Here is a 16889-nt window from a genome sequence, read left to right as displayed (position 1 = left end):
ATAAGGTACGTACAGCGTCGCGCTGTCGCAGGCCGCCCATTAGCTCATCGATGCAACATGGCAACTTTTTTACTCCCAGGCCTGTCTCACACCACATTTCCCAAAAGCGATATTCACATGTCACACCCCGTTACTTTTGCTGCTGCTGCTGCTCGAGCTAGGTTCAACAGCTGCTGGCTTCGCAAGTAAGCAACCATCCACCAAGTCGGATGCGAATGCGATCCTGCCAGAAAGAAAGCCCTTACGGAACTATTTCGATGCTTTGACGCACTTGATTAATAATTACCTGTTCCTACTTTTCGGTTTTTACCTTGTCCTTGACATATTTTACGAGCTCGTGGTTGTCAGGTACCGTTTGTCTTGTTTGCTGCGCAACCATAAGCCTACACCAACCTGCCTTCTTCCGCTGTGATGTCTCAATAACCCGTATCTCGACTTCGAAGCCTGCGCATACAACATAACCACTACACAGCTCGAGAGTGTTGCCCGACTAGCATATCCATACGACACAGTCCAACAGTTCCTTGTCCGAACCGAACCCCTGCGCTCCCATATCCACGAAGCGACACCGAACTTCCAACAACCCTTCCTCTCTAAATCGGTAGACGTTCAGTCCAGCCCGCCAAGATGGAGAAGTACACACAATACCGCGACCGCAGCACGGGCATCTCCCCCTTCATGCCGCACAAGACCCCGACCTCGACGACGTCGCTGATTCTCCACGCCTTCATCTTCGCCTTCCGGCTGCCCCTCTTCCTCTTCTACAGCGCCGTCTACTTCCTCCTGCTCACACACCTCCCGCTGCCCGTCTTCGCCCGCAAGCTGCTGCTCTGGGGCCTGCTGGGCATCCCGGGCATCTGGTGGGTCGACCTGCAACTCGACGGCGTGAAGCGGGGCTCCCTCTCCCAACAGCCCCCGAACCGCGTCCCGCACCCGGGCTCCGTCATCGCCGCGCAGTTCACCAGCCCCGTCGACGCCATCTACCTCGCGGCCATCTTCGACCCCGTCTTTACCGTTAGCTACCCCGGCACCACCAAAGTGCGCCAAGTCTCTTTGCTGTCGGCGATCCTCCTCGCCCTCGGCCCCGTGCTGCTGCACGCCCCCCACACCTCGGCCGGCCACAACCCCCACAAGCTCGTCAGCCTCCGCCGCGTCGTCGAGCAGAACCGCCATCGCGCCGTCGTCGTCTTCCCCGAGTGCAGCACCACCAACGGCAAGGGCATCCTGCCCTTCAGCCCGAGCCTGCTCTCAGCCCCGCAAGACGCCCCCATCTTCCCCGTCAGCCTGCGCTACACGCCGCAGGACATCACGACGCCCGTCCCCGGCGCCTACTTCTCCTTCCTCTGGAATTTGTTGTCGCGCCCCACCCACCTCATCCGCGTCCGCATCGCCGAGGCCGTCACCAACCGCGACATTGTCGGGGGGCAGCACCGACTCCTCTATGATGACCCCGTCCCCCGGCGAGAACAGCGACGACGACGACGACTACTTCGGCGCCGGCGAGGAGAAGCCCACGCCCGAACAGTATAGGGTCCTGGACCGGGTCGGCGAGGCGCTCGCGCGGCTGGGCCGGAACAAGCGGGTCGGTCTGACCTTGAAGGACAAGGCGGCCTTTATCGAGGCTTGGTCTAAGAACGGGAAACGGTAGATGATGATGGAACGACGGAATGACGGATGCTGAGAATGAGAGTTAACGAACGGTGAAAAGAAAAACGGAATTCGAAAATGGAATGATACGAAACTTGAGCCTGGCGACCAAGGCTGGAACGGAGATTATATGTATGACTTGTGTGTATCTGTACTTGGGTGCGTTTGCATTGGGCAGCAAGCAAGCAGGCATAGCTGTGCTTTCTCGCTTTTTGTATTTTCTTGGAAGCGAGAGAGTTTTTTGTTTCTGTTGCAATAGGTGTAACGTGCCACGAATCTTGATTGCATGCCTCAGGGGGGTTACATTTGTACGCGGACGGTTGACTGTCATTATATTGTCTTGGTCAGTTGATAATTCCCCAAGCAACGCTCTTGTCTTTTTCCAGACGTTCTTCGATCAGAAGAGTAAAAAAAAATAATCAATCAAACCATGGATCGCTCCATGCGATTACAGCAGAACTCTATACCGTCACACTGTCTTCGTTACTCATGTCGGTATACTTAACTTCATGTCGTGACTGAGAATAGGTGCGCAGAATTCGAAGTCGATGTTTCTGAAAGAGGACAGGTACGAGACGACTGGCAACACATCTCAGTAGGGTATGATGGTACAATAACTATCTTCCTTTTTTTCGGTTCAAATAACGAAGAAATAAACATCATGCGCCTTTTTTTACGGTCCAAGCCAGCCAAAAACCAGGGAATTAGTATGTACATGTCTGTCATATCGTAACGTACGCCTCCTTTTCAACTCTAGTAGTAGAAGAAAAACACCTCAACGATACCACTTAGTCGGTAATACATCCCAAACTAGCGTTCTTGACAACCCGCGCATACTTGCTCAGGGTGCCCTTCTTGTACCGGGGCTCGGGCGCCTTCCACAGCTTCTTGCGCTCCGCCTTTTCGGCCTCGCTGACCTCCCAGTCGATGACGCGCTTCTCCGCGTCAATGGTGATGACATCGCCGTCCTCGACGAGACCGATGGGTCCGCCCTCCATGGCCTCGGGCACGATGTGGCCGATGATGAAACCGTGGCTGCCGCCAGAGAAGCGACCATCAGTCAAGAGCGCGACGTCCTGACCAAGTCCAGCGCCCATGATGGCGGAGCTGGGCTTCAGCATCTCGGGCATACCGGGGCCGCCGACGGGGCCGTCGTAGCGAATGATGACGACCGTCTTCTCGCCCTTCTTGATCTCGCCCTTTTCGAGCGCAGTGATGAAGTCCTCCTCGCGGTTGAAGCAGCGCGCCTTACCGGTGAACGTGAGACCCTCCTTGCCCGTGATCTTGCCAACGGCACCGCCGGGCGCCAGAGATCCACGGAGGATGGTGATGTGGCCGGTAGGCTTGATGGGGTTGGAAAAGGGGCGGATGACCTTCTGGTCTTCGGGGAAGTCCTTCCAGGACTCGACGTTCTCCTTCATCGTCTTACCCGTCACGGTGACGCCGGAGCCGTCGATGATGCCCTCCTTGAGCAGGAACTTCAGCAGGGCCGGGGTACCGCCGATCTTGTGCACGTCCTCCATGACGTACTTGCCGCTGGGCTTCAGGTCGGCCAGGAAGGGAGTGCGGTCGCTGACGGCCTGAAAGTCGTCGATGGTCAGCTTGATGCCAACGCTATCGGCAATGGCGATCAAGTGCATGACGGCGTTGGTGCTGCCACCCAGGATGTTGACGACAATCATGGCGTTCTCGAAGGCCTGGCGGGTCATGACATCGCGAGGGCGGATGTCCTCCTTGAGGATGTGTTTGATGGCCTCGCCAACGTTCTCGCACTCGTTGCGCTTGGCGGGGTCCTCGGCCGGGAAACTGCTGCTGCCTGGCAGAGTCATACCGAGGGTCTCGATAGCGGAAGCCATGGTGTTGGCAGTGTACATGCCACCGCAAGCACCGCTTCCGGGGCAGGCGTGGCGGATAATGTCGAATCGCTGCTCCTCGGTGATCTCGCCGGTGATGTACTGGCCGTAGGCTTGGAAGGCGCTGACCAGATCGAGAGTAGCACCAGACTTGCTGCAACCAGGCTTAATGGTTCCACCGTAGATCATGATACTGGGGCGGTTGAAGCGGCCCATGGCCATCAGGACACCGGGCATGTTCTTGTCGCAACCAGGCAGGGAGATGTTGGCGTCGTACCACTGGCCGCCCATGACGGTCTCGATACTGTCGGCGATGATCTCACGGCTCTGGAGAGAGTAGCGCATGCCGGTGGTTCCCATGGAGATACCGTCCGAGACACCAATGGTGTTGAATCGGTAGGGGACGAGGCCGGCCTTGGCGACGGACTCCTTGACGATGGCGGACAGGTCCATGAGATGCATGTTGCAAGGGTTTCCCTCATACCACACCGACGAGATACCGACTTGGCCCTTGTTCATGTCGTTCTCCGACATGCCGGTGGCGTACAGCATGGCTTGCGAAGCACCCTGGGACTTGGGCTGGGTGATGGCACGCGAGACCTTGTTGAGGTCCTTCTCATATTGGAATGATCGGCTCGTGCTCAGGAAGCGACTAGATATGTGCATGCGATGGTCAGCAATAGTCCAAGCCAGAAGACGACATCGCGAGCCAATGGGTATAGCCGAGGGAGGGTCAAGCGTACGCATTTTGTGTGGCAGACACTCGCGAGCTGCGAGCCAGAGCTCCCGCAGCTCTGGCCCTGAGGAGGTTCTGCACAGCCATGGTGGATAGACTCAATTGAAGGTTGGCGAGGAAGAAACAACTTCAATTGACTTGGCCCCGGAAACTTGACCGTACTTGAGGCTGACTCGGGCAGACAAGCGGAGGGTAGGGTTGGTGCGTCGTCGGGTGCGGATGGAGAATCGACGAGGAAAATGGGCGACATCGGAAATAAATTTCTGGACCAATAGCTTCAGAATCGATGAGCTCTGGGATGGCAGGCACCCTCAGTGGGGCCCCAGTGGGCTCTCAGCGGGCGCAAAGCACTGAAGTCCCCCGCAGGAGCTTGGGCCTTCTGACCTTCAGCGTCGCTGTCATTGGCTTGCGATGTCGGTGGGGCCCAACGCTTGGCTTCCAGGCACGCATCGCGTCATGTTCACAATATTCCACCATCTATTCTTAAACCCTGGGTCAGTTGGAATAATTGCTCGTATTCAAGCAATATCAGAGATACCTCTTTCTGAACCATTTCGGCATATTTCTAGAAACGCTGTAACGTTTCGCTTACAAGATGATTTCCTGACCTCAAATCTGCATCCACTTGGCTTACGTCCTTACTATTGGCGAATAGCGCTCCTCCGTACTGGATCGATCAGGGACAATTCAACCCTACAATTATAACAAAGTTATCCATCGTTTGTTCTACGCGCTATATAGCCTACATGTAGTTAGATAAAAATGGCTTGTTGATCATCCACGGGAATTGATATGCGAAACGCAGCGCTTTCGCTACCAAGAGAATACCCAGTCGACTTACACCCATTATGAAATTTATCAACATCAGTCACGTTACATAATCATATCTGCCTGCCTAGCTAAGACATTGCATTTCGTTCATTCCTCATTCGTCTTCTCGTCAAGCGTCATCATCCACAGCGCCAAATTCGACTGACGCACAATTCCCATCCCAGCCCCCCCAAAAGGGATGAAAACCTCAACAGCCTCACACACTCACTCGTCCGCCTCCTCAAACGCCACCGGGATCCCCAGCTCGTCACCCATAACCTTATCAATCAGGAAACTGCCCGCCCCCGTATCCATCATGGCATTCAGAGCCTCGGCGGCCAACTGCAGCGGCCGCCGATCCGACACGCCTCCTCCTTCCAGCCCGCTAGCCGCCATAAAGATCCATCCCACCACCCACGGCAGCTGGTTCTCGCGCTCCAGGTAGTTGGGCGTGTAGAGCTGCCGGAGGAGCCCGTCCGCCGTCTCCTTGACCGCGCGCAGCAGGCGCCAGCACCAGCGGTGGAAGTGGAGGTACGGGAACGCGAACTCGAGCGTCTCGGCGTGCAGCGCCATCATGAGCGGCTTGATGAGCTGCTCAGTTGTCATCTTGCCGCCTTCGACGGCCTTCTTGCGACGAGGCTTCTGTTCCTGCTTCTCCTTGCGCTTGGCGGGGTCCTCGATCTGAGCGAAGAGACCCTCTTGTCCCGGCTCCTCCTCGAAGAGGCTCATGTCGATGATCTGGTCGACGTGCTCCGGAGTGAGGTCGACCTGTCCGGTGTTCTCGACATATCGAGCCTTGAACATGGACAGGACTGGAGCCACGGACTTGAGACCACGCGGGCCTGCATTGGATGCCAAGGGCGTGTTCTTTCGGCGCTTGCCCGTCATGGCTGCGGCGGATGTGCCCATCTGGAGACAGAACTTCTTGAAGTAATCCGCAACAGTTGCAGGTGCCTCGCCGCCAATGAAGAAGCTTTCCTTGCCAAGTATGGTATACACCACATTCATGTCGGCCCAATCACCCTTCACCAACTTCTCCTTTCGGAGCGCGTTGTACAAGTGCTGGCAATACTGAATCGAGCCCCAGGCATCGGCAACAGTGAGTCCAACTTCGTGGTAGCGCTGGCGGAAGTTGTAGAGCACGAGGCCGCTCATGACTGGCGACATGCGAAAGACTCGGTGGCACTCAGTATCAGGGGGCAACATGCCGAACTTCTGATACATACGCGCCTGGACCTGGCGCGGAGGATCTTTGCCGATCCAATCCACCTGTTGCTGCAGCTGCTTCAGCCACTGGTCGTTCTGGGCGGGCCAGTTAGAAATCTTCAACGAGGCATGGAACTGGAAATGAGCCTTGATGTCGTTGCTGATAACCGTGGTCTGTTTCGCGAGGGTCTGGAATGGATGATCAATGCCCTCTCCGAGCTCGTAGGTAATATCCAGGAACGTCTGCGCAGCAAAGACGACGCCAAAGGTGATCTCCTTGGTCTTAATGACGTCCTCGATGCCACGAAGGAACTCATCCTTGACAGGCCAATCGGCAACACCTCTGATGACTGTCACAAGCTCGGCAAAGTAAGGCATCAGAAGTGCCCGATCCTGCTCAAACTTCTGCTGGCCGGTCAACTTGGATCGGTTGACCTTGGGGTCGTAATGACCAAACATTCCGTCCTTGTATAATGGGATCTGTCCGGGCTGGACGACAACAAGGAAAGCCTCGACCATGCGATAAGGCACGAGGAAGGTGCCCTCCATGATGTCGTAGGTCTCATAGTTGACGTTGTCGTTGAAGTTATCCGGAGTTGGCTCCTTGTAGACGTCCTCCTTTTTCCAGCCCTTGATGAGGCACTGCATGAGGTGGAACTGCTGCAGCATTCTACCAATGCCTCCGTGTGGAGCCAGCAAGGGCATAACATCTGTTACCATGTTCCGTACCAAGTCGATGACGGTATTGGTGGTGATGGCGGCAGCAGCCAAGTCGAAGTAGCCGTCCCTGAAGTTAGACCAGATCCATCGCACATGAGCACGAACTCGGTTCAAATCATTGATGAGTGCGGTCAAGGCAAAGATGGCTTCCTCGAAAGACGAATCAGTCTCAGCCTCGTATGTGGCGTTGTCCTTCTCTGCCTTCGCAGGTCTCTCTACATCCGGGGCGTTCAAGAACTCTTCGGATGGTTCGTAGATGGCAAGACCGCTGAATCGATTGGTTATCTCATCAGCAGCGGCGTCGTCTTCATGTCGGGAACGAACAAAAGGACGCAAGACGTCGCGGACCTTTTCTAGAACTGGCAATGGGGGCACTAATGTTAGTGGGACGTGATTTCAGTTGCTGACGAGAGAGGTCCCCTTGATGGCGACAACGTTGCTCCCACTATATTGTGTCGTCCTGTATGGACTAGGGGGAATAATCAGTGCCGTGGTATAATGCTTACTCAATTGTTGGCATAATACTATTATGCCAAGGGCAGCTTTGACGCCATCAAGGGAATAATAGGAATAGCATAGACCTACCTCCAACGAAGTACTGGTGGTTCTTATCTTTCTCTTCGTCAACATGGCCATGGCGAGAAAGCTGGGCACCGAAAGCGGAGCGGGCAGCAATGACACGGTCAATCGTGCTCCGGAAGCTCACTGGGACCTCTGGGGACTTGCCGGCCACGAACTCGGCCAATGCGATGAAATCCGTAATCTTGATGATGTAGTTGGGGCCGCCGCCGCCGTTGTTGGTTTTGGGAGGAGCTTTGGCCTTCTTGGCATTGGCACGGGCTTTTCCCTTCAGACGGCCGCCGCCGCCAGCCTTGTTGCCGTTGCCGCTGCTGGTGCTGGACAAGAGGTCAGAAGAGTAGCCATTTGCTTTGGCGGTGGAAGCGAGCCAAGTTGCTACGGAGTTGGTGTCTTGCTTGTACTGCGAGTAGGTGTTGATCAGGGTGGAGGGCAGCATTTTGTCCCAGAGTGCTATTTGGGGACCTTAGCTCCCTGAATGCAAGGCAATGCTAGATGGTGTGGTTCTGAAGTTGAGAAGCCAGGAAAAGAAGAGAGCGAGAAGAGACCATCAAACGCTGAGAAAAGCGAACCTCATGGGCCCCAGCCGTTGTCGTTCGCCGTTTGTCGCTTGCAACTGTTGTCTCACAGGGTCAGTCGATAAGTGGTAAGCTTATTGCCCGTTTGTAGGGCACAGCCGATGAATGAGCTGCATGCGCCAAGGGTCCCCCATGTGTGTGACCCCAGCGCAGAATTGGGAACCAAGGAACCCAGCAGTGGCAGTGGCAGGCACGGAGCTAGTTCCCTGGTTAGCACGTGCCATGATCCCCAGGCTCAGCAATGGCATGAGATTTACAGGTCCTAGCACATCACCTCCAGCTTGCTAAATGATTGTAGGTAGGAAGTGGCCGAGACAAACATCAAAGAATTGCCAGCTCTCAGACGCCCACATCACCAGGGGAATGGCGACGAAATCAGGGGTTCCCGTGCACGACTTGAGTGCCATCTTGTCTTAACTTGCACGCAGATGCCAACACTGGAGTAGGTACAACCAAACGGAAGGGTCCAAGTCGTGGTGGGGCAAACAGCCACCAGCTCTGGAGAGTCACAGAGTCAAGCTCCAACCCCCCCTGCCCAGGTTGCCCCTCCCCCAAAATTGGCGCCAGCAATTGAAGCCAACGCTGTGCAGGCACTCCAAAGGCACGCCAAATTGAACCATGCGAGTTACCCCTATCTTGATATCTCAATGTCAAATAGATGTAGCTCATATATTTCGTCAGCTTGACATCAGTTCAGTCCAAAGTGTTTGACTCGTCACATGCGTAAGGCAAACCAATGAAACATGTTGTATCACTTCACATGCCATGTTAGGATCCTCGTCCAACGAAACAACGCTTTGTTGATGACTTTTTATTCTCTAACGTACAAGTTTTCCCCCATCCATGTGTTCATTTCATAGCCGTAAATTCATTAAATTGGTACATGTAGGTATAGGTGGGCCTTTAAGCCTCCTTCTCAGAAGAGAGCGCATTATAAGGCGACTCCTTGTTGAGCTTCTCCTGCTGTCCACCGTGCGCGACGGCCGGCGTGTTGGCCCCCAGGGCGAACTTGTGCTCTGCCACGCGGCCGGGGTCGTTGTCGGTGCCGATCTCGCCGCTGACGTGCTTGCCCTCGAGGTTGGGGTCCTCCTTCAGGTTCTTGCCGTGCGGGCCGCTGGGGTCCTGGTTGCTCAGGTTGCTGATGTAGCTGGGCGCAGTGCCGGCCGAAGCGGCGCCGCCAGACTTCAGGCCGGTGTCGGCGCCGGAGACGGAGGAGGATGTGTTGGAGGAGTAGGATTCTTGCGGCTTGGAGGCGGAAACGCCCTCGCCGGTGCGGTTGTTGGACTGGAAGGCTTGGGACTCGGCGGCCAGGGAGTCGGGCTGGACGGCGCCGCTACCCTCCTGGTAGACGGGGGCTTGGTTGCCCATGGTCACCTTGGTGCCTTCGCTAGGTGCTTGTCGTCCGGGCATTGTGATAGTGTTGTGTTTGTAGTGCTTGGGTTATAAGTTGTAGAGGGAACGATGCGTGTCGTCTTATGATTTGTGCAGCTGGAAGCTTGTTGGATGAAATGATGGTTTGGGATGATATGAGAGAATTTCCAATTGCTTAGATGATGGTACTGAACCTCTTCTTTAAAGACCTCCAGCAGACAACGAGTGAAGCTTCGCAGGTATGACATGAGGCATGACGTCACGCTAACGGAGCTCTACCCGACAGCTTTATGTGTCTATGACTTCACAGCGCTGCCACCCATTACAAAATTCCCGAGCAAATTGGATCCAAATGTGGAGAGACGCGTGAATGATTTGCTGATATGCGATCAGGCATCAGACGGGATCGACGACTTCAGGGCGAACGGTTTAACCTAGATGATACGGCGAGGACCAGACAGCCAGAGGTTAGAGGCTGAGAGGATCGGCCCTGCAGTAGATCGGCAGTGGACGACAGTGGATCAGACTAGGCGACGGACCATTTTGTCCGCCACTAACTGACTGCCGCCCAGGACCGCCAACCACCAATACACGCCCGAATTAGAATCGTACCCGGTCAGCGTCGAGGTGGGTACATTTCGATGGAAATCTTCGGTGTTCTTGACGACAGATCGACCAGTAAGCATTTGCTGACCGGTCATCCTCTATCAAATCTACTCCATTTCTGATATATCTACAGTCTCGATCGATCCCTACTCCCCAGAAATGCTACGTAATGCTGCTTCCTGGCAATGCGCACCTGAAAGAGTCGCCCAAGCAGCCAGGTAAGCAGACAACCAAATAAGGTCAACATTGAAACGGCCTCGGCAGCGACCCCTCCGCCGACGCCGCCTGCATCGCCTTGATGGTCGCATACAGACCCCCGACGCAGATGAACGCGCCCGCCACGACGGTCAGCACATTGAGCGCCAGCATCGCGGGCCGCCGGGTCCACGCGCGCAAGCCGCCCTCGAAGTGGTACGCGTCGTGCAGCCAGAAGGCGCCCGCGAGGCCGTACGTGTACCAGGCCGCGAAGAGCGCGGCCGTGATGCCGACCAGGTAATTGAAGACGGGGATGCCGACGGCCAAGACGAACGCCGCGACGTTGGCCAGCAGGACGAGAAAGGTCCAGGCGCTCCAGCCCCTCCAGATGTGCGAGCGCAGGTGCCGCCCGTGCCGGAACAGCCGCACAAACACGAGCTTGGCCGCGGTGTGGCTGTAGAGGCTGCCCGCGAGGAAGAAGTTGGGCACGGCCAGGCCGAAGCTGATCTTGGACCAGAGCGGGCTCAGGCTCAACAGGCTCGGGCTCGCGACCCCGGACCCGACGTACCAGTACGTGACGGCCGCGAACACGATGTAGAAGGCCGTCGCGACGACCTGCAGCGTCCAGGCCGCCTTCATCGCGTCCTCGGGCCGGCGCATCTCGGAGATGAGGATGAAGAACATGAAGTGGCCCGCGTACGCGAAGACGGGGTTCGTGATGCTCACAAACGCCGAGGTGAAGTCGGTGGCGACGGCGACGGCGACGTCCCCCGGCGCGACGGGCACCGCGCCCGCGCCCGCCATGGCGACGACGCCCGCGACGATGATGGAGGCGGCGGCGAGGATCGAGAGCCAGGCGAGCTGGTCCAGGGTGCGCGGGAAGCTGAAGAGCGTGATAGCGGCCGCGAAGATGCCCGTGAAGGCCACGGCGCACAGCCGGTGGTCCGACAGCTCGCTGAGGGCCAGCTGGCCCGCCAGCATCTGGCTCCCGGTCCCGCAGACGGCGAAGATGATGGTGCCGCCGCCCAGGATCTCCCGGCCGATTGGGCCAAACATGACTTGTCCGGCGTCTCCCATGTTGTGCACTGCAGCAATACAGGGGCTTGTCAATCATCATCTCGAGAACCACACGGAATTCCCCCACTCTTCCTTTCCGGGAGGCCTCGGTGATGACTTACCCTGCGGATGTCGTAGCTTGAATTGAATCAAAGCCCACGCGGTGTACGTCGCGAAGCAACCCAAGAATAGAATGACCACAATACCCGGGACGATGCCGACGGCGGCCAAGCTGCTGGGCAGGCTGAGCATGCCGTTGGAGACGATCTCGGTGATCATGAGCACGGCGACCATCGGCCAATGCAGCGTCTTGTACTTGATGTCGTGGCCCTCCTCCGACCCGAACACGTCGTTGACGGTAGCGGGCCCGGTCGGGTGGATCTCGCCATCGTGCTGGTCGTGATGCCCGCCCGATTCGACGACAGCATCGTCGGCGAGGCCTAGCTGCAAGGGCTTCTCGCAGGGAAGCTCGCCCGTGTGGTAAGTGTTGTGGCTCATCGCAGGTAGTTCTAGGCGCGGCCGATCCCGCGAGACGAGAGTGCGCTGTCCCGCCTCACCAGACAGAATGAGTAACGTGTCCAATGTGGCAGGAGAGAATTCAGCGTGATCCCTCACAGCTGCGTACCCCTTTGCTCGCGTGGCAGATAAATTAATGTTATGTTACACCTAGACGCCAAAAGGTGTTCAGCTTTCGAAAGTGATTCGGCCATGGAAGATGTCAATCTCCCTATCAATCCCTCCGTGTCTTTGATTCAGTGGCGCGGGGTTGGGTGGTGCGGCGTGCCAGCCGCACGGCACACAGCGATAGCCAGGACAGGGGTTTCAGATGACTGCATAAGGGGTTACTGCCTTGGGTTTAAGCGCGCCCGTCAACTACCCAGATAGGTACTGCCTAATGCGGGGGACACGGCAGACTGTCAGTATTTAGCATTGCTGCCTTTCCCGATGTATAAACTGATATGCACAACGTGATCTTTTGCTCACGGTTGATGGATTTGTTTCCTGGACAGTCTCTTGCAATTGGTACGTCACATTTCGTATCGCTTCTCGTCATCGGAAAGCTCGACTGTCGGCGACCTCGTCGGATTTCTGGCATTTCCTTGGCACTTCTAGCTGCTTGCGTTGCAGGGACAGCCAGCATATCGACTCGCATATGCTGCGGCCTGTACCGTTCCCACTACGCTGGGTCTGTCTTGGACCCTATAGCACAGGTGCATCGTCCTAACTATGATGGACATGGAATTGTACTGCTAGGTATTGATCGCCATCTACGTATTCTACACTGAGGCGCCGTAGAGCTCTTGCTTTTTCCGCCCCTTTTTCTCTTCCGGTTAGCAATTGCACGTCTTCTTCTGCTCTTTTACGTGTGTCTATTATTTGAGTGCCCTGGGGTACTACTGTCCTGATCTAGCCGTTTCCACCAAAGCCGTTAAGAGAAAAATCAAGTCTGACCAAGCGTTCACCTACCTAGATAGTTGATGGGAGCTTCGAACCTCCTGACATACCTACATTGAAGCATGATTTCCGTCCGCAACGTCTATACCAAAGCGGCGAAGAGATACCTCGATTGAAATGCCCTTCATTCAGGAATTCAAGGACTTGTTGTGATATGTGTCCTCTAAAGTGTGCCTAAAAAGGGGCTGCTCTCAAAGCTCACCAACAGCACCTTGAGCCATTTCGCAACGCCAACAAACCGGCATCATCGCTTGCTTCGGTACGATGCGTGAAATGTGCCCATATATATCGCATATCGACTAGGCGACAGTCCTCCGTCTCATTCGATATGGGGATTCGGCGTGTATCGAACCTCTTTCCAAGTTAAGAAGGTCTGGCGCCGCTACCTGGATTGCCTTGCTCAAAACTAACGACCTCAAAACTAACGACCCCAGTCAAAATTCTCATGCTCGTGAGTCACAACGTCCTTGACGATTTCCAGGCGGCCGCGGGAAATGTCTACATCGACAAGGGCGGCGTGTCCAGATGCGTGGCGGGCGGAGTTATGGCCGTTGCCTGTGGGTCGGGGGAGAGGTGGATGTACGATCTCACGACGACGGGCCCGAGGGCAAGATGGAGTTTGCAGCCTGTCGACTATTCGTTCTATTACGTCAATACGAGCTTCTTAACGAGACCACTCAGCAGTGGCATGGCCTCTTCGCATGGCTTCTCGACCAAGCATATTTGTAATACCGCCCAGTAGTTTGGTGCTCTTGCATGGTAGGCAGCGACTCCGTCTCAACGAATCCTGCATGAACTGGTGGTGGCCAATCATGGGGTGTGTTGGAACGAGACAGGAACATGAAGTTCAACGTCTATTCATATTACAATATCTAGCAATGCCGCAAAAGTACTATCTGCGTCAGTATGGTATATTTCTTCCGCCGGGAACTTGCTCCGTTTGTCCATTCAGGTGCGGACATCATGGAGATTACAGCCACGAGCACCTCGAAGCACCAGTATCTCGTTTTGGGGAAGACAGGCAAGAGAATCTTTGCATTTATAAATACAATCTTGTTCAGTTTTATTAACATCCCCCCCCTCCCGTCACCAACTATCTATGAACTTTTCAACCACAATATACCTACTATAGTGTTCACACCAATCAACTAATACTATCCTCTTTTATACCAAGCACTCCCTCATCCATGTACCAAGATGTACCAAGGCAGCCGATCTATTGATTCCCCCACATACTATATTTCTCCCATAGATAAACCACCCATTGCGGCAGCCAGAGACAGGCCCGAATCCTACAATATGGCGGTCGTGGTCGTAGTGACAGTCATGGTCGTCAGGCCAGACGGAGACGGAGACGGGGTCGGGGTCGGGGTCGGGGTGGTGGTAACCTCGGGCGTGGCGGTCGTGGCCGGGCACTCGCCCGAGCTTGGGTCGGGCGCGAACGAGGCCACGAAACTGGAACCGATGTAGAATTGGACGCCGCCGCGCCACTGGCCCTGGTCGGTGCCGAAGCTGGTGTCCCAGGTCTCGGAGTAGAGACTGCAGGTCTGGCCCACGGGCAGGCTGAAGGTGTCCTCAATATCTTCGGCAATGGTGACCTGGAAGAGCATGTACGTGTTGAAGAAGCGGCACGGCTTCTTGTTGTAGTGCTCCGCCTCCCAGGCGCGCTGCGCGGTGCAGGCGGCGGCGCAGCGCGCCAGCGAGAACGGGCCGTCGGTGAAGATCTGCTGGCCCAGGTACGTGTCCTGCCCGTTGCAGTCCAGCGGCGCCCGGATCGACGTGCCGGCCAGCGCGAGCGGGGTCGTGTAGTTGGACACGTCCGCCATCAGCACGGGCGCCAGGTCGAAGCCGGTGGCGGGGCGGGCGGCGGCGTCGATGAGGGCAAAGTTGAGGTCGTCGGCGAGGGCGGCGACAGAGGCGGCGAGGCGGAGTATAGGGGCCATGGTGAGTGGATTTAAAGTAGGTTTGCTTTTCCTTTTGCTGTTTGAGAAGAGGTGTAGGGGGTTTATTGTGAGAGAGCGAGGAAGTTGGAAGCTTGGGACTGTGAGGAGTGATGTTGGAATCGTATCTCGTTGATTAGAGGGGTTGAGCTGGGATATTATATAGCTGATGTCAACCCTCTCCATCAGGTCCAGATACCCAAGATCTACAACGCCCTGCAAAATGGTTTCCGCGAGCAACCAGCGGTGACCCAGATGGCTTAGGGACCTTGAAGGCCATCAATGGCGGGAACGTGCCGTGACGGCGCCTGGATCCTAGGTAGCCCGGCTAGTTCTGCACGAGGCGTACCGTCGCCAAGACCCGGATCCTCTCTCGGTCACCGGTCCGGCCCATGCAGGGGCAGATTAACCCCCTTGGGCCATCGGCAAAGTTCTCGTATTGATAATAGACCGAATGTGTGTGCCCTTGGATTTTCCTCGTTGTTCTGCAGTTGCCCCAAGACGGCCGAAATGCAATCGAAAGAGGAGGCCAAGTCGACCAACTGTTTTAGCCCCTTCCAGCCCTCAGCAATTCTCAAGATCTAGAACGATGACAAGATTTCGTCGTGGCTTCTCGCAGGTCTCAAGGTGCTGTTCCTTAGCGCCCACTTGTCCAACAGAGCCGCATTTGGAGTGATCCCAGAACCACAGCCACGCAACGAACGGCACTCGCCGAGACTGACTTCTGGACTGAGCATCTCCTCTAGACCCTTCCCAGAAGGCTCCAAAAGGGGTGCTTGGGCAGGCCTACAAAAAACACCATTACCACTTGCTACTATTCAAGTATGATACAATTTCTCCTCATTGAAGCGAGAAAGCATCATCCAAGCCACTGGTTCCAAAGAGAAGACACCGGGAAAGTACCTTTTGTCGGCCGCTTTCACTGTTGCGGATCTTGAACCACATTTGGCGAGGAAAATCCGGTAAACCCATTCCGTTTGACGTGACGTCAACAAAGATATCCTCCAAAAGAACCCGTAAGTATGCCTTTTGATCAAGTCATTCCTTAAGAAAGCAGCAGAGGCCAAGACTTGAGTTGATATATTTTCATTGATTTCGGTGTACATTGATTTGGGTTTGTACATATGATACAATTGGTAACAACCTCCTCTGAGGGAGGAGTCTGTCCGTAGAATGCTCTCGTCTCTGCCAGCCTTGGCATTCGAGGTTATCTAACATGACTTGCTGCCACATGCAATGCAGAAGCGCGGCCTCTTGATTCCGTCGGTATCAGTTCCATTGCCCGATTTATTTCTTCTTCGGCTTCGCAACCTTGGCGCCCTTGTCCTCGGGCACGCCCACGGCGTACTGCGAGATCAGGTCGCCCAGGGGATCGTAGCTGCTGTCGAACTTGTTCTCAAAGCTGGCGTCGGCGGCGGCCTTGTCGTCCTTCTTTCCGTCCTTCTTGCCGCCAGCAGCGCCGCCGGCCGCAGCAGCTTGCGCCCCCTCCCCTCCGTCCTGGACCTCGGGCGCCTGGGCGTCCCAGCCGCGGCCGTAGCGCTCGCGGAAGGCGGCGAGCTTGCCGGCCTCGTCGACCTCGATGTTCTTGAGCGACTTCTCGGAGGGGTTCCACATGACGTGGTTGCGCGTGTCCTTGGTCGACTTGTAGAGCGAGTGCGGGCTGCACGTGCGCATGGTGAAGGTCGAGCCGTCCGACAGCTGGATCACCTGGGTGAAGGTGTAGGGCCGCTTCGGCCGCTTGATCAGCGTCGCATTTCGTGTTTGCGTCTGCTGTAGCGTGGGTATTATGCTCGACGAGGTGGTCTGTGGCGCGAGGGTGTTGAAGGTGGAGAGCGTCGAGGTCGTCGGCCGCCGGGGCAGGGCGGTGGGCAGGCGGGATGCCATTGTGTCCGACTGGTCAATCGGTATCGTCGTTCCGGCCTCTGTCGCAGAAAAGAGCAGCAAGAAACGGGCCTGTGGTGGTGGGTGGACGAGTGAATTGTAGCGGGCTGGCAATCGCGGGCTGCGCAACTCGGAGCTAGACGTCGAATTGAAGCCCCAGGAAAATTCAGGACATTGAACCGCGATGGCCCGTCAGCCCACTGGCGCTAGCTAAAGCCCAGGGGACCACCCACTGCAAGCAATTGGCCATTGGCATTTG

General features: G+C 56.0%; 7 protein-coding genes across 7 annotated transcripts; 1 reads left to right on the top strand and 6 right to left on the bottom strand.

Annotated features, from left to right (window-relative positions):
- Positions 1–627: 627 nt before the first annotated feature.
- PG986_003933 (uncharacterized protein) lies at positions 628–1648 on the top strand (the record flags this gene model as incomplete). The annotated part of the gene is made up of 2 exons (XM_066840155.1): positions 628–1416; positions 1466–1648. 2 exons carry the CDS (start codon positions 628–630, stop codon positions 1646–1648), a joined length of 972 nt encoding a protein of 323 aa, XP_066702782.1.
- A 787-nt stretch (positions 1649–2435) lies between these two features.
- On the bottom strand, positions 2436–4323 carry PG986_003932 (dihydroxy-acid dehydratase- mitochondrial; the record flags this gene model as incomplete). Its single annotated transcript, XM_066840154.1, has 2 exons — positions 2436–4152; positions 4244–4323. The coding sequence occupies 2 exons, from the start codon at positions 4321–4323 to the stop codon at positions 2436–2438; spliced, it is 1797 nt and encodes a 598-aa protein (XP_066702781.1).
- A 948-nt stretch (positions 4324–5271) lies between these two features.
- PG986_003931 (uncharacterized protein) lies at positions 5272–7987 on the bottom strand (the record flags this gene model as incomplete). Its single annotated transcript, XM_066840153.1, has 2 exons — positions 5272–7331; positions 7558–7987. The coding sequence occupies 2 exons, from the start codon at positions 7985–7987 to the stop codon at positions 5272–5274; spliced, it is 2490 nt and encodes an 829-aa protein (XP_066702780.1).
- Positions 7988–9029: 1042 nt separating this feature from the next.
- Positions 9030–9536, bottom strand: PG986_003930 (uncharacterized protein; the record flags this gene model as incomplete). The annotated part of the gene is made up of 1 exon (XM_066840152.1): positions 9030–9536. One exon carries the CDS (start codon positions 9534–9536, stop codon positions 9030–9032), a length of 507 nt encoding a protein of 168 aa, XP_066702779.1.
- Positions 9537–10343: 807 nt separating this feature from the next.
- PG986_003929 (uncharacterized protein) lies at positions 10344–11852 on the bottom strand (the record flags this gene model as incomplete). Its single annotated transcript, XM_066840151.1, has 2 exons — positions 10344–11383; positions 11477–11852. The coding sequence occupies 2 exons, from the start codon at positions 11850–11852 to the stop codon at positions 10344–10346; spliced, it is 1416 nt and encodes a 471-aa protein (XP_066702778.1).
- A 2249-nt stretch (positions 11853–14101) lies between these two features.
- On the bottom strand, positions 14102–14752 carry PG986_003928 (uncharacterized protein; the record flags this gene model as incomplete). Its single annotated transcript, XM_066840150.1, has 1 exon — positions 14102–14752. One exon carries the CDS (start codon positions 14750–14752, stop codon positions 14102–14104), a length of 651 nt encoding a protein of 216 aa, XP_066702777.1.
- A 1284-nt stretch (positions 14753–16036) lies between these two features.
- Positions 16037–16633, bottom strand: PG986_003927 (mitochondrial 54S ribosomal protein bL31m; the record flags this gene model as incomplete). Its single annotated transcript, XM_066840149.1, has 1 exon — positions 16037–16633. The coding sequence occupies one exon, from the start codon at positions 16631–16633 to the stop codon at positions 16037–16039; it is 597 nt and encodes a 198-aa protein (XP_066702776.1).
- Between the last annotated feature and the right edge of the window lie 256 nt (positions 16634–16889).

The sequence above is a fragment of the Apiospora aurea genome (assembly GCF_038362705.1).
Source record: "Apiospora aurea strain CBS 24483 chromosome Unknown utg000003l_segment0_segment0, whole genome shotgun sequence".
Classification (NCBI taxonomy): Eukaryota; Fungi; Ascomycota; class Sordariomycetes; order Amphisphaeriales; family Apiosporaceae; genus Apiospora; species Apiospora aurea.
Note: the sequence above shows the minus strand (reverse complement) of the source record. Positions and strands in the feature narration are given on the sequence as shown.